This window comes from Gavia stellata, chromosome 19 (assembly GCF_030936135.1).
Source record: "Gavia stellata isolate bGavSte3 chromosome 19, bGavSte3.hap2, whole genome shotgun sequence".
Lineage (NCBI taxonomy): Eukaryota > Metazoa > Chordata > Aves > Gaviiformes > Gaviidae > Gavia > Gavia stellata.
Genome location: NC_082612.1, coordinates 2,552,545 through 2,569,900, shown reverse-complemented (window position 1 = coordinate 2,569,900; position 17,356 = coordinate 2,552,545). Strand labels below are relative to the sequence as shown.

General features: G+C 43.4%; 1 protein-coding gene across 1 annotated transcript in view; it reads right to left on the bottom strand.

Moving 5' to 3' along the window:
• Positions 1 to 17,356, bottom strand: part of SHROOM3 (shroom family member 3) — a 154,808-nt gene that overhangs the window by 94,413 nt on the left and 43,039 nt on the right. The window contains exon 2 of the mRNA XM_059826802.1: positions 12,786 to 12,940. Within this exon, the coding sequence (XP_059682785.1) occupies positions 12,786 to 12,940 (155 nt within the window). The remainder of the gene's footprint in view (positions 1 to 12,785; positions 12,941 to 17,356) is intronic.

Here is a 17,356-nt window from a genome sequence, read left to right as displayed (position 1 = left end):
CACCACCGACTTTCACTAAATGGACTGGATCATCACATTGTAGAAAAAGCACACAGTTAAAATAGTTTCAGCTGAAGTGCACAGCTAAAGGCTTGGCCCATATTCACATAAAACAACCCCAAACAAACCTAAAGTTAAAGATATCCTAATAGCAATGAAGCAGGTAATGAGTTTAAAGATTAGTAAATGGATTTGCTAATGGAGTTAATGTCTCAGGAAATAATAAAAATCAAAGTTCAATGAACTTAGTTTTATGATTCACAACTAATCTAAAAGAGCGTATAGGTGTGTATAATATACAACAGCTCTTCAATGAATGTAAATTTGTGCAGGCCCATAGTGGACCTATACTAATTGCCATCTCTTAAGAAATCAGTCTCTTTCATATTCTCTTTCTGCTATCTGCAATGTCACAGTATTAATCAATCAAGAAAATATCCCAGACTGCACAGCTAGCCCATCTGTATTAAACATTGATGCCAAGTGTTGGCCTGGTTTGACACCCACTTAAAACAACTCTCAACTTACAAAAGGTGAAGGCCAAAAAGAGTGCCACTTACTTGAGCAGAGACTCTTCCAGACTATAAAACTGTAAAATGCACCCGACACATCATGGTGTGTATGTGAGTTAGATCCTCCACTCATGAGACTCAGCATCCCAAGTTATTAGCACCCTTTGACACCGATGGCCTTAAACGTGCTGTAGAACTCTGGAGGCTCTCAGAAGTTCACCTCCCCTGCGAGCTTCTGGCACTTTTCTAGCCTAAAGCCCAATAGATTTGCTTACACCGCTCAACAGCTTCACCAGTGACAGAACCTGAGCAGCAGCGCGGCACGGCACAGCACTGGCTCCCTGTTTGCTGCAAGCTCGCTTACATCGGCAGCTGAAAAATCCCCCATGGCACTGCCTGGACACTCATTTGCTCTGAAGTTTATGATGCTCATGATGTTTATGACCAACAGGGTCCTTAAGACTCCTGTCTTCCCGCTCCCAAAGCCCTGCCGTGAGGTCCGACTGCCTCCGCAGGCACAAAGCCGTGCCCGGATTGCTTTGCTGTTGCTGTTGAGAGGCTGCTTACCTTTCGAGATACCAGACCGAGTCTCAGGTATTCCCATCCTTGCGGTGGAGACAGCCTGCCATTTGGCGAGTGCAGTCCTCGGAGGAGGGAATGGCACTACCGCTTCGGAAAGTGGAGAAACAGGAGCATAGCGATTAAGATAACAAGTTGCAGATACAGGTGCTGTGCACTGAGGCACCTTAGGACTAACCCCGCAGTAAAAAGCAGGAGGTTTGCTCAGCAGAGGCAGCTCAGATTACTGCCCTCCTACCAAGCAGTCGTCAGCAGGCCTGACAGACAGGAGCAGAGACCGTGAGGAAAGGGGAAATTTGCTGAGTGAAAGTGCCAGTCAGCTCTGTCCTGACTCCCAGCAGACTGGTGGTTGGCCTCCTCTTATAATTAACACTGGGCTTTTGGCAGAGGGAGGAGAAAAGAAACTAAATTAAAGAAAGAAGTGTTTTCAGCGAGCCAGGAATTATTTCTTGTTTCTCTTGAAATTCACCATTCAAAGTTCATTTGAAACAAGTGATTGCAAGTGAGAATGGAGGATAAGAACCCATGGTGGAGGAGAGTTGTAGCAGAGACATCAGTCTCTGTTGCTCAGTGGCCCACAAGTTAGGGCACAGCAATTTGACTGCAGGTTCAGGGTTGAAAAAGATGCCCACAATGGTTCCATTTTGCCAGCTGGCAGCTCTGTGAGTCCCACTGCCTCTTCTCCTGCGCCAAAGCACCAGGCCTGAGTGCCAGCAGAGGAGAAGGCTGTGGGCACATGGCTCTGTATGAAGTCCAGGGAAATATCACAGAAAAGTACGTGGCCCTCAACACACTGGACTGATCCTGACACAGAGGATGTCAGCCTGACGCAACCAGGTAGGTTCAGTTACCCTCTACCCAGCCAGGCTGCCTTAGCATCCAAGAGAATGCCGAAAACATACATTACATATATGTTACATATATTAAATTAACCTGCTTTTCCTACAGGGAGCAAAATGTTTCATTTCAGGCCAAACGGAACACAAAATTTCACTTCCATTTCACCCTAAATATGTTTTTCCCAGTTCAGCAGTTAGGTCAAAACATACATTAGTCACAATGTCACCCGTATTTTTTACCATACTTTCTCCACTTCAACATCCTCTTTACTTCAAGAGTCTGAATACATTATCACCTGCAATTCAGTTAACTTCCTGACACCCTACAGTGACACCCTACAGGCAGGAGAGCTGTACTTCCCTTTTACAAGGGAGGCGATTATAAGGAGTAGTGCCACGTAAAAATATCTATCAGCAGGAGGAAGCGAACCCAGTGCCCCTGGCCCAACACCAGCATACTGGAGGAGTTTTCCATCTCCCCAAGACAGAGGATGGCACTGACTGCTGCCATTCTCCTCCTGCAATTTCACCTCACGATAGCAACAATTTTTAAAAGCCTGGTAAACACAGAAGACTAAGAGGTAACTCTGAGCTCAGTTAACTGGCTCTTTTCAGCATCTGAAAGATGTATTTTTTAACCAATATTTCTGATTTTAATTAGCCTAGGCATTCTTTAATAGAAAAAAACGTTATGGTGTACTTGCGCAGGTATAACCTCCATGAAAATGTTTTACATACATGTACTGACCACCCACCCCGTCTCCCTTCTAACGCCAAAGTCAAAGTAGGCAGAAAGCTGAAGAAAGGGGTATTGAGAGAAAAAAAGTTCTACATTCTAGAGCTATTGGCATAGCCAGTGTTTTGGCCAGGTGCATACACGTGAATACTCTTTGTCCACCTGCATTTGTGCAAGTGAGTTAGGCTGCCTTTCACAACAAACAGGAAGATTCGTGCATATAAAAGACCATTTGATACTGTCTGTGCAGTTTCTGCTCTTCGTTATTCTTTTGACTGAGATATTCCATTTATCCAGCCACAAGGGAGAAACAACACCAAGGGATTTGGATGACCCATATAAGCCCATTCATGAAAAAATGTAAAGCAGTTACAGTGACCACTTCAACCTAACATCTGTTTTACTGAAGTAAATCCAGGAAAACTCTATTTATATCAGTAGGCTTTCGTTAGCATTCATTAGCCTTTCCTGACCCCACCTCCTGTTCAAAGGAAACCCTGGATCAAGCAGGAAAAGCATGGAAAAGTTTTTGATAAATCGTTTTATATTCCTGGTAACTAGTGATAGATCAGCAAAATTAATATTTAACCCATCTAAGGATATATATACATCAGCGTATATCAATGCCACACAACTTCGAATCCCTTATAAATCAATATTTATAGTCAGCTCTTGAAATTAAAGCCATGCAGCTGGAGCTTCTTACAACAAAGGTGATGACATTCAGTTTTTCCCAATGCTCCCCCTGCAGTGGCCCTGTGAAGCTGTCATCCTGCAGCCTTTGCACCTGTACAGGTAACCAGAACCTCGCACAAGTCCAGGTATTTGCCCTATTGACTAAAGGTCAGCCTAGACACAACCACAGATACAGAAGGGAGGCACAGATCAGTCAGAGAACACATGCTTGTTTGTTCAAGTTTTCGTACTATTGTGATCCGATCCAGCTCCAACTTAATCCTCAGGAAATTCCAAAAGAAGGAGATTCACACCCTAAAAAGTACTTTGTATGGCGCTGGCAGAGATTTCCCAGCCTTTCCAGTGTCACTTTCTGACAAATCAAACCCCAGTTTGATTATTGCCTGAAGAAGGCAAACTAATCCAAATGCACTCAGTGAAAGAAGCAGCTAATGCAGAGTGGCAGTGGCTAGAAATTGCTGTGTTTCTAATGCAGTTTCAGGTGAGGGGTCAGTCTTTAATGTCCTATATAGGATAACACATTATGGTGGCTGCCATTTTTTTTTCCAAGGCATTTTCTCACTGTCCCCATCAGTGGCCTAATTCTTTTTTTTATAAATTGTACCTAGATCTTCACATTTACTACTCACTGTGGGAAATTTCCTAAAAGCCTGGCAGTCCTAAGCTGTAGCTAATTAAATCCTAGACAGTAAGCCTGTTGCCAGTGATTTCAAAATTAAATTCTGTTCACCTCTTAGCTGTCTGCCCCGTGTTTCTCATTGACCCTTCTTAGTGAAAAAGGAACTGCAAACATTTTGATGAATGCACAGAAAACTCCTCTAATGAACATATTGATGCTTGAGATAGTTAAAGACTTACCAGTTTGATCCAATGCACCAGCGAATTTTGAAGCCTTTACTTACCTGGGAACAGGCTGTACAGACCTTGGAAATGCTGTACAAACAATGGGTCAGGACCCTGATGGCGTTTGGCTGGTCATACCCATTTGCATCAGCTGAGGAGCTGTCTCTTCATCTAAGACTACAACTGAAGCTCATTTTTTTTAGAGTGTTAAAAAGTTGCACTTTAAAAGACCCCTGCCCTGTCCTGAGATCTCACGCACAGAGCATCAGTGAGACCTGGCAGACGGGGAGCTGAGAAACAAGGAGACATGACCAAGGGCACACTGGAAAGCTGTGGAGGACTTCACAACCGAACGTACAACAGTGCTAGTCACAAGACCACCCTGCCAGCCCTTAACCAGCGTTAATGCCAGCTTTGGCCTCTCAAACTGTCAGTCTTAAAACTTCCATGTGCACGAAACCCTCCTTTCTCCCACTCCCCCAGTCATCATCACTGAACAAAAGATAGCTGCACTGCATAGCAGGTCTTTGGAAACACGCTCCAGCTTTGCTACAGAGTGGGGTGTGAGTCAATGCCTATTCTAATTAATTTCATTCACAAAACTTGGATTTATTCGATGCAATTTTTTGGCACGCTGTCAAATACGACACAAAATTACATTAGTGTCATAAGAGGAAAAGATTAGTCCACAGAGGTCTTTGAAGAATTGTGTTGGCACTTGGCTTTTTGTAAAAATGCCAGCAGCTTCCCCTCTTTCTAGGGGAAAGCACTGCTCAGTGAGGGTCTGAGCCAAAGCCTTTTTGAGTCTGTGGGAATTTTTCCACCAATTTCCATGGGCTCGAATCGGCTCTGAGCCTCAGATGTCAGTTGTACTGACATCTTCCTCCCACACTTCGACACTTCAACAGGGTCATTTATCAGGTAGAGCGGAAGACTTTTTTTTACTTTTTTTTTTCAAAGCCTTAGTTATAGCAATTTGCTGCCAAAAGAAGAGCTTTGTAGCTATGGCATAGGTGTAAGTATTCAGGATATCTGGGTTTAATTCCTGATCTAGCCACAGAGGCCTTTAAATGAGTTGCTTAGAACCAGGTTTGTCTGGAAACATAACATTGGCCATGCCGTGGCAGAGCGGAGGCCCATGTAGCCCAGTACCTTCTCCCTGAAAGCAGACATGTCAAGAGGAGGATAACAGCAGAATTAATATACCCGCATGTCCAACATCCTCCCAGCCCCAGAAGATTGCAGTGCAGCAACTGCATAAGCGTGAGACGGCCCTTGGCACTTAGCAGGTTTTCGTCTGCCATGGGATTGGTGTTTCCAGGAGGTGTATCCCTGGGTGAATTGCCAGTCCGCTCAGCGCCTGAATTAGCCAGCTTCCCTCTGACACTCTTGGTTTCAGGACCGTAGCGTACTTCTCCTCCCAGCATCTCCCCCAGGTCCCATCGTTCAGACAAGGGGGCCTGGGGACAGGGATGTGCCAAGACAGTAAGCCGAATAATCCAAGTGACACAGGGAGTCTGAAGGGAAGCATGAAAATGAACACGCAGATTATGGTTATAGCCACTGATAAGCTTAATCCTTTCTTTTTGTACAGTTTTTAGCACAACAGGATAACGAGGATAATGTTTTCTATCCCCGCTCCTCCTTTATTTGACTTGTATTTTTACCCTAATGCTCTTTGAGATGGAAAAGAATTGCAGGCATTGCTAAACTGGAGACAGACACAAACTACCAACCACTAAAACTGAAAACAGAAAATCAACTGTCTTGAATACTGATCTTTGCTATGTTTATATTTCTTTGTTTACTTACATCTCACTACAAAGCTGCCCCAGAAAGAGAGAGATGATGCAGTCAAATGTCTTTCACTCTACATAAAATATACTATGTCAACTGGGCAAACGCACGCCCTTGGGACAGGCAAAGCTGTTAGTATAGCTGTTAGTAGGTATCAGGAGCAGCGGCAGCCACATACTTTAATTGTAGTATCTATTTCGACAGTGATGGTTAGCACCAAGGTCAAAATATCCCTACTCAGGCTGCTGCTGATTTGTATGAGCAGAGGATTTGCTCATGGGCAGCTTTGGAGAAGAACAAGGCTGAGGGGTGGGTTTTACTGCAACAGTCTCAGAAGCACCAAGTTTGTGTGCCTTGAGCCTCAAGAGTGCAACAAGATGTTAGGGCAACTATTTGCTATAGGAACTGAATGTACATCATCTTTGATACACTATTGTATATACTACATAAATAATACTGGAACAGGCTTCCTATGGTCGCTCATATCTGTATGATGGGATATATGCTAAGAACACACATGTTGCGCATCCCTATATGCTGGCCTGAACCCTAAAAACAACACCCCAGAAGAGTTCTGCAGGACTCCTGCATGTCAGTGTGTACAGAGTAAGGGCCTAAATCACTGATAACTCTCTGCAGAAAATTTTTACTTGCTGTTCCACTAGCAAATTTTAATAGAGCTTTGCATTCATTAACCAAGACTGACACTGGATCCAAGAGCTTAAAGAATCAAAGGGCCAAATTCTGACCTGAGGTAACTCATCTGAACTCCATTCAAGTCAATGGACCTGCTTTACACCCACCGAGAACGTGGATGAAACTGCCCATGGCAAGCTCACTTCACCACATACTGTCTTCTCAACAAGAATGACTTCATGTTTTCACCTCTGCCCCCCATGCACCAGGCAACAGTGAATGCCACAGCAGCTCTAAGGAATGACTTGTAGGAGGCCTTAGTGCAAACAGTGTTTGTGTTAGTTCAAACAGAGTTTGTGTTAGAAAGGGTGTCTGAGAGTTGTTGTCCCTGTGACTGTGGCTCCCTTCAGCATGATATTCGCAGAACAGCTACATTTGCCATCATGCCTCAGTGATCTAATTGCTGCTGTTACGAACATGTTGAATGTAGAACTATGTAAACAGTGTGACGCTCTGACAGCCATTCTTGCTTACTGACCTGTGGAAAAGTCTATTTTTGGCAACTGCTGTAGGCCACTGTGGTTGCTGTAAAGCAGACAAGGCAACGCCCACATTTTGAGCCTTATCTTCAGTCGATACAAGCATGCACAACACAGTTAGATCAAACTGATACAACTGAAAAGGCCTGGGTCTTTTTTTAATTGCACCCAACTCTGCTTAGATATTGAAGTTGGGGAGGAACTGACAGGGAAAAAAAAAGTTGGAAACCCCCCCCATCTTTCACAATTAAACAACTAAGCCTTATTTCTGTGGCTTGTAGCTTTAGCTTTCACTCAGTCTCCTCCAGCTGGTTAAAGATCAATTGAGTATCAAAAACTGTCTAAGGTAGTTTGCTGAGGACAGTAGGCAAGCTTTCCCCTACAAAATTAAACAAATTGGTCTCTCCAGTTTCTCATGGTGATTCACACCTACTGTTCCCAAATTGGCAAACCGTGAGCAAAAAGATCTCCCCAGCATCAGCCTGTGGATTCCTCAGGCTTGATGGAACTGGTTCTGCTCATACCCACAGTGAGAGACATTTGCCACCAGCAGTGATATAGACATACTGAAGACTAAGATCGGAAATACTTGTGGAAACCTCTCTTCTGAGGACCCATCTTCTTGGCTCACTCCCATAGTCTGTCACCAGTGGAGTGATACTTGTTCGTTCTTCTCTGTAGCGCAATGCAATCTTGTCTCTTTGCCCAGTGATAATTTTAAAGGCTCACTCTGTTTACCAGTGGCAATTTGATCTGGCTAGCAGGACTGAACACTCAAGCAGTGGATGCTTTTTGCCTGATTGCTCAGGTATGAAATATATCAGAATGAAATGAATGTACTTTCTTCTGGGCCAGCAGAGGAAAGTGTCCTGGAAAGCCCTGTATTGCAAAGCAGGGAAGGAGAAAACAGGTAATTCTCTTGTGCAATTCTAAACATCTTAAGAATCAGATGGCAGAAAAAGGACTAGAACAGACCACCAAGATACATCCACCTTGCCAGCAGCAAGCACACAAAAGATACTAGCAGCCGGGTATGTGAGGTAGGAAACCGTAACTCGACTTAGTAGGGACTGGGAAGTGCACCTAAGGTACACTCAAGAAGGCTTTGTAATTCCCTTACATGCAGAGTAGCTCTTACTCTGGCTTATTCTGGCTTCAGCACAATGAAATGTGTAGTATCAGCAAGCTTCCTCATAGCACACCAGTTGCAGACCTGAGGTCTACAGGAATGAACAAATACATACATGTCTGAGTCTATTGTCCTGGAAATGAATGGGCAAAACAAGTACAGGGGGGTAGCAAGGAATGGGCAGAAAGAAAGGAACTGGCTTTAGGAACAGCCTTTTAAAGAAGTTAGCTATGAGCAGCCCTGTTAAAGAAACAGAGAAAGCTGAACATTTGAAAACTGCCATTGAGGGCTCCTGAGCTGAGGATGAGACAAACAAAATGCAGCTAGAGAGCAACCATGAAAAATCATCTAACAGTTATCTCCCAAAGAAGGAACATCTTAGGGGATAGGCACAGTCTTTACTTAACACTAGGGTTCATTTGGTCATTCTCTGCCTCTGCCCTGCTCTAAGTCCATGAGTAAGGAAGCAAAATGCATATAAATTCACAATTAACATGTCTCCCCTGCTGCAAGTTCCTTCCTGATGTCAGCAGAACATTTGCACAGCAGTGAAAGGCAGACTATGGTCATCATGTACTAAGTACTCTGGTACTGGTTATCTATTTATAACCATTCATATTTATTAAGTATCCTTGTGAGACAGGTTATTTTTCTCATCCCTATATATTTTAATCTTTCCTCTCATACTGAATTTTCCCTGATTTTCCCTTCACATTCCCTTCGTTGAAACTCTTCCCACTCTCTTCCTCCATTAAACTGACCAATAACAGACAATGATGCATCAGTACTCAGCTTTGCAGGTGACATTCCAAGGGAAATAACACATCATTGCATCAGCCTGTCTACAGACCTAGCAAGGTGTTGTAACATCAATTTTTGCTTAGTAACACAAGTAGAAGTTCACTCTGCTGCCACCGGTACTAAAAGCTTACCTTTGGCCTAAAATAAAAAACAAGATTAAATAGAAATCTGAGTATGCTACGTGGGCTACACAAGTGTATGGAGTGGGTCAAATGTATTCTGTAGGTCCTCTGTTTGATGGTCTCACTACAACACATCTGAATAAAAAAAATCTGCACTTTCTGTCCATTGTGATGTCTGGTGTCACCACCACACTGCTATAGAGAGCTCCTGAGTTTTTAATTTGAAAAACAAAAAATCAAACCTTCAAAAACATGCTGACCTTGAATATGCTTTGGAAAGAACCAAAACCACATACACCAAGCAGACTTTGCTATTGTTTGCATATGACTTTTAAGGGGTAAAGTCCATGTCAGTGTGAGTTTGTGTCACTCCCTAAGCAAGAGCTCTCATGAATACCGAAATCACGGACTAAAAATTCAGGTCACAAATGACTAGTCAGTGGATTTTCAGACTGCTGGTATTTGCAGCAAGCAACCCTAATCCACTTACATCATTATGGACAATTTACAAAAATCAGCATCTCAAGCACTCCAAAAATAATTTATTTTCAGATGATGTAGTACTGCAAAACATCATCATCTTGTCCACACAACAAAAAACAATCCCAAGTGGGAAGCACAATAGTGTTTCCTTTACCAGTCTTAATGTCTAAATTCATTATGTCTGGAGTAAAGATAATCTGCACATCCTTGGTGCTGCACCTTTACCTCAAGTCTGGTTTGCAAACCTTTGTTTGTTCATATTTCATCACACAGATATGCTGCCTGCCCAGCAGCATCCCCCTAACTGAGATGAAAGCTCCACGTGGCTCAGGTTCTGTACTGAGCTGTTTCCCCTAATTTTTTTCTTTCACATCTTGCCTCATTTCATTTCATGTTGTTAGAAGCTTTTATTTAATGCAGAAACTCACTTCCCCCTTGCTGCTTTCCTCTTTCTCGCCATTCTCCTCTGGGATCCTTCTTTTATCCCTTCTTATCCACTTTCCCTCTAGCACTGGAGACAAAATCTTTGCCTTCTACCTTGCCACCAGCTGGCCAGAGGGCTGAGTCTTGCCACCTTTGGTGATGGAGAGAACTCAAAAAAACTTGTGACCCACAAAGCAGTCAGGACCTCACATTTTTGTTCTTTTGCTGCTTTCTCAGCTCATGCCAGCACTGCAGGGTCAGCTGGGACTGTGTCAAATTACCTGAACTGAAGGCTGGGCTCTTAGCTCTTAATTGTAATTTTTCGGTTCAAAGTTTATGGATTGTCACTGAGCTTTAAATGTGCACAAAGGGCTTAAAGTACCTTGGCAAGGGAGTAGTATGTGAATGTAATACCTCTTAAAGTTAACGTGCTTGATCTTTCTAGTGGTGATGAAATGGAACCATGAAACGCTCCGAACCAAATTTTCTTCAAGTTCACTATAGTATTCCAAACCAGGAAAACATCAAATACCCTGGCATCTTTCAATAACTCATCAACTGTAATGAGAACCATGTGAATGATGCCCACTGGGATTGCTCTACCTCTCATGAGTCCTACTGCATGTGAAAAACTAGTCAAGGAAATTAAAAAGTTGCTCATTTTCTCTTTTAGCTTGAAGAAAGAGGCCTCAAAGCTTTCTGAGAGATGTGGTTCCATGATTCAGGCATCTCCCAAGGAAATATTAGGAGCCGTTGGGTTTTGGCCTGCCTATGACACTGCCGACCTTAAGTACACCACTCCTCTGTGTATACAGACATATATGCATACATACAAACATATATGTGCACGTGTGCACGTATGTATATGGGTGTGGACACACACATCCAGTCAGAGAGAGAGTGCTTATTCACTCCTGGTGTCCAGTTTGAGACACACAGGAACCAATCTTCCCAATGTACTTCTTCCAGTTTGTAGGATGCAAAAGGGCTTTTCACAACACGGGCAGGTTTTAGTCCCCACTAGGGAAATGCTACTAATGAAAATATCTAAGTGAAGTGGAGAGGAAGAAGTCTGGGACGAAACAACTGCAATGGGACTCCAGGCTTTGCTTGTCTATCTTTTTCTCTTTCCTTTTCTTTTTACCTCTTAGGTGGACAGATCAAATGCCAGAAACAGTTTTCAATTTACACCAAACAGAACCAGTTATTTTACTAGTTCATCTCAGCAAACTGGAATGAAAATGTGACAAAAGGGTTCTATTTTCACAATTTTGCTAAGTTAATTCAAATTAAACATTTTGTTCAGTCAATACAGTTGGACTACAATCTACATGGGCCTTAAATAAAAGACATTTATTTTTGGAAAACACTCAAACTGCAATGAATTACTTTTGCAGATATCCTCCCAATGGCTACACAAACCATGTTCTGTAATTTGTCATAAGGTCATTGTCATTACCTAAAGGTGCTTTAGGTAAAACCCAGAATATAGGCAGCAAAAGCATGGAACATACTCCTGAGACCAGGAGGGTGTCTAAGCTGTTCATGCCTACCCTACTCAGACACCACTGCCCAGATGTTAGTTGGCTGTTCCAACTTATTGACCCAAGCTGACACCTTTGGTTTGGCTAATGACAGCTCCTCAGCAATGCTGATCTTGACCCGAATTCCTTTCTGGCTAAGTGTGGAAATTCAGGACAGACCACACCATAAAGTGATACCAGCTATCACCTAACCGGCACAGAAAAACTGTTTGGACAGGCCCACAGTAAAAAACATACAGGAAGCATCTCTATTAAGGTCTTAACACGACCCCCCGCCCCACCAATTCCAGACCCAAACACCTCCGATTCAAAATGTACATCATGATTCAAGTTCTGTGTCCTGACCCTAAGGCAAACACAGTTATTATTCATGTCACCAAAGAGCATCAGCACAATTTGCTTAGCTGAGTTACGCTCAGCACACCATCAAACCCAGCACACTGGCAAACCCCACACACCACTCATTACCATTTACAAGTCCCTTGACAGCCAGGGAAACGGCGACATAAAACATGTGAGAGATCACTCATGCAGGGATAACACAGAGGTTGTTGCTCAAAAGATGCAGGTGAAGTGGCTGCTCTTCCCCCTAGATCACATCCTGAATACAATATTGGTCAGACTGCTCTCTGTCAGCACAGCCACTCTATCACTCACCTGCAGAACATGAAACAGCTCCAAATCTTGCTGAGGCCAGTGGAAATCTTTCTGCTGTCACAGCAACAGTGATAACATGAAGCAAATGAGGCAAAAGCTATGTACAGCACTGTCACCCTTTCACAGGGAGCCCCAATCACTTTGAAGGAAGATGGGACTGCTTGTAAATCACTGAACAGGAATCCCGGATTGTCATGTGGCAGGGGAGCAGTGGAAAAGATTTGCATAAGTATTTCACATGCTTGGACGTATCAGTGACAAAGGAGTCATAGAAATGTTGGTTGAAAAGAACAAACATTTGCCCTTGGGCTCATGCCTGTGTGCTTAAAATAAGGCTTTTGCCAAGATCAGGCCAAGTCATAGGCTTTCGGCTGGAGATGTGAGGGGAATGGCTGTGACACCCTGCAGGGCAGGGGAGAGGTAGGGAAGGAGTGTTGGATCTTGCCTACCTGCGGACGACTAGCTTCAGTCTCTTGTAGGACCCTTTAACCAGGGAGATGGCCTCTCTCCTGGAGCTGCTCAATTCCACCTCATTGATGTTCACCACTTCGTCACCAGCCTGCAGCTTGGAAGGCAGGGAGTCTGCTTTACCTCCCTCTTCGATCTGCAGAGGAAAAAGAGGAGAAAGAAATGGTGAGACATGCCTGCCTGAGTTTGGCTATCACACGCGGAGTTGAGCATGCATTTTTGTTGAAGGAATTAGGTCTACGAGCCCCAAACTCAGCTCTCCGACTAAGAAATGTCTCCCTTTGCCAGCCAACTTCCTCAAAAGTCTATGCTCACCTCCCTACATATCATATAGATGGAAGCTGGGGTTCAGCAGCCAAATTAATTCTGCCAAGAAGCATTGTTTTGAGTAAGCCTGAAAAGTCTTTGGTATTTGGAAGCAGTAAACGCCAGCAAAATGGCCACGGAACGTCTCCTGGTAAGAGCACCCAGGCACAAGCCCAAGGGCAAAGCAGGGATTAGAAGAGCTTGGATGTGATTTTTTTGTTCAAGCTCCTCTTTTGTGACCTAGCTGGCTGATTAACAACAGCTTCTTGCTTATTGGCCAGCACCAAAGCAGATGCACATAGGTTTATGCAATTAATGACATGCAGCACCTCTGTAAGGTTTTTCAGCTAGGGATTTAAAGAAAGTAGACGATTATTTTAATTTTTTGAGAAAGTAAGCAGCCTGCTCAAGGCTATGTAGTGGCAAAGGTAGAAGGAGTGTCCTAGGGCACTTTCCTCTGTTTTGTACAGTCCATCACGTACATTGTGTAGTCCTTCATGCACACTGATTCTCCATCGGTGTGCCAGCAGAAATACGCCAAGTCTTCAAACAAGTAAGTGACAAGGCAGAGGACAAGAAAATTTGGCCCAGAATCTCTGAATCTCAGCCTTGTGCACTAATGCACTACCTCTCTGCAAAGGCATACTCACATAGCACAGGGCAAGGTTATATATGGGTTAATGCACTGCAAACCTGAGTTTCTGGAGGCTCAGGACTGCCACTGGTTTGGAGTGCAACCGATATAGCTTTTATTACAAAACTTGCCACCGCAAAATCTGATATTCAAAGCACCTGGCAGTCCCTGTTCAACAGAAGCTGTGACCTGTGTTAGCAGTTGTCATGTGACCCACACATAAGTATAACATCTCATGGCACATTAGAAGTATAATCTCTTCCTTCAGGCCTTCACCTTCCCAGACATCATATTGAGACGAAGAAATGTATCTGAATTGGATTAAGACTCTGATCCAGCCAGCAGAAGAGCTGCTATTTGCAGGGGTACCATCTTCTGGGCAGTGAAATTGCATGCACGCTTCTGGAAGTTACTTTTATTTCAAGGCATGCCAGGGAAAGTATAATTAAGCCATTACCCAGACATGTAACTCAGCACATGCAGACATATTACCCAGATTTTTACCAGAACATTAGTTTCAGTGTTGAATGGTGATTTCTCACAGGCGAAGCCAGTCTGTTCTTCTGAACAAGCTGGAATGCCCAGCTCATGTACCTTCTAAAACTTAAAATCTGACTTCCACAAACATTAGCTAATAAATTCTTTGAATCCCCAACAAAGGTAGGTAAAAATCATTGTCATTCATCCTACCAGGAAGTCATTCCACTGATGAATGAGTTTTTTCTTTTCTTCTTAAGAATGGATAAAACCACAGGAATGAGACTTCATATAAAGAGCCTTGTATCACAATTACCAGGAAGGGTGAGAGATGAAACATTAGACCTCGCTGCCAGCATAAATAAATAACAAACTAAAAATGCAGTATTGCTCCAGTTTGTTGCTGCTGTAAAGGAAAACAGGTGGGTATCGTTTCAATGAAATGCAATAGAGGGGGATGTTATGGGTTAGATTAACTTGTGACACAGTCAACAGAAGGGATTTCTTGTTTTGGTTTTTTTTGTGTTGTTATGTAAGAACACATATAATGGAGAAAAGGCATTCTTGGAAAACACCAACTACTTCAAAGGCTGAGATACTCATCAGAAGCATTTGTATTAACTTCTGCCTTGATGAACCCTGACCTTAAAAAATCAACAAAATCGTGAATGGTGCTTTATCCTCTAATAATCCAAATTGTATTTATATATTCTAGTTTTTTTCACTCCACAGGATCACTGTTTTAAGGTTCTCTTTGCAACCACGTCGGCTAGACATTTCTTTTTCTCCTCTTTTTTAGTGAAAATGGAAATTTGGATTCTTCCATAATCACCTTTATAAATAATGTGAAAGCAAAGACTTTAAGGAAAGACTAAACCCTGCAATACTTCTGAGAAGGCTGCTAACATTATGAACAGCTCTGAAAGAAATCTTTCTCCAAATCTTGATGCGTTCCAGCTTATGCCTATGCCAAGGGCTCTTAAACTGCAGCTTGCAAGGCCATGTAGCCAGCCACAGTACCATAGTAAAGAATGCCTTGAAGGAAAGTTTTGCTAGCACAAGTAGAGAGTCATCTGCAAGTAATTCCAGAGGCTGAGAATGATCTGCTTTGCTCCTGTATACTTAAACCATCCACAAGCAAGACCTAAACCAAGACCCACTCTTTGTGCTTAGAAGCTTTTGATGGCAGCATCAAAACCGTATTACTTATGTACCTAGAGAGACTATAAATGGAGATATGGATTGATCTTTTGTTGTTTACATAGTTATCTCACCTATTAATAATGTTAGCTTTCTCATCTGTCTCTTGCTTAGGTACAGTTGTGCCATCTATTTGGCTGGGGTTGCCTGGATGCAAATTCCTTAAAGTTCCTGGAGGAAAACATTCACAACAGGCCTGTGACCTGGCACTACTACTCAGAGAGTTGAAAGAGGCAAAAGGACACTCAAGTTTCCACCAAAAGTACAGAACAATGCACTGTCTCCCAAAGCAAGGCTCAGATGCTCCACGTTCGTTTCTTCTCTCTGAATGCCTCTGAAAATATTTGTGTTTAAGGAGTGGCGATGTTTCAAGGAAAGGACTGAATGATTCAAACAAAACAAGCTGCACTATAAACACAAAGCTCTATCTCTATCCAGTGTAACAATTATCAACAAAGCAAACAAACCTCAGCATACATGTAACCTATTTAAATGAACACCTGCTTCACCGGACAAGGCTGAACAATGTCAAGGATGGGACTCTGCTGGGTCTGTGACGCACTGAGCAGTTAAGTATGGAAGATGCTTGCAAAGCTGTGAACGCCACAGCAGACAAATAATACGCAGGCAGGCCACTTCTACACGTGGTGTTTACCTTCTCTGAACAACCTGTCTTACCCTGTGGACCAGGTCCCAAGTGAGAGTATAAATGAGAAGGCAAGTCTTCAACTGTTCCCTGAACCTCAAGTGGTTCTAAGTGCTGCCAGTCAGCAAGGGCAGAGACAGCAATACAGTTTGTTGTTTTAAGTGTGCAAGTTGTGTTGGAGTAGTTCGAGCAGCCACAGCATTGTGAAAATCACCCTCAACACTCACTTGCACCAAAAATGTAATTGTCATGAGCTAAAGGACCTAGCATAAGAGGTCAATCAATAGCCAGTAAGACCTCTTATGGATTATTTAAGCTGAGAAAAACAAGGTGATATGCAGCCAGCAATTCTTCTGGTCGTACGATTGTTGCTCATCCATCAGGAGCAGGAGGAGCCAGCGGTAGCTGGCTAGGGACTAAAGTTTTTTTCCTTTTGGCTGGATTGAGCCAACCGCTCTGCCAAGTCGAGTTATGAGAGGTGACACTGATGAGCACAGGGTGGAGGAATACCTAAAAACCAGGCTGGCCTTGAACTTCATGTGCTGGGCTAAACCTTAGGGGGCTGGAGTCAATGGCTAGTCTTACTGTAGGTGTTGTGAGGAGAGCCAGCTGCCCAGGCACTGCCATGTGGGGAGAAGAACCCCTCTCCTTGAAATCAGCAGGAGCATCTGTACAGCAAAACATTCGTCAATAGCATAAAGACTCTTGGTTTCCCTGCCTCAGTTTTCCACCTGTAAAATGGACACAATCGTTACTACCTTTGTCTGTCCTGTATATTCAATGTGTGAGCTCTCTGTGGGTGGCGATGATCCAAATCTTGGCTCTCATTCCAGGGGCTGTCTCTGCAAATCCCTAGCTCACAGGCCCTGACCCTGGGGAGAGTCTGTGCCAATTAGAACCATGCAATAGGAAAGTATCCCCTTCCAGAGGGTGTTCCACCAACCATCTACAAGGTGGTTCCTACTTCCTGTGAAATTCCATCAAACTTCTGCGATTTCAGCATCTTCCCCACACCTCTTTCTTTCTTCTGTTTTCCACAAATGTATCTAGCCGATTCTTTCAGGTTCTTTCAGAAGGAGAGAACAAGATCTTCCCTGCCAAGCTGGCCTCTCCTGAAATACACCCACTTCAAAATGCCTCAATAGTCTCCTCGGGCTGATGCAAACTCAAGTCCCTTCAGTTGTCTTTCCTGCAGTAAAGCCCTCCATGCCCACTGCCCTTTCCTGAAAATCCCAAAGGCCACCCCTGGTCCTGCTTTGCATTAACACTCCAGTCCATTTTCTTGCATT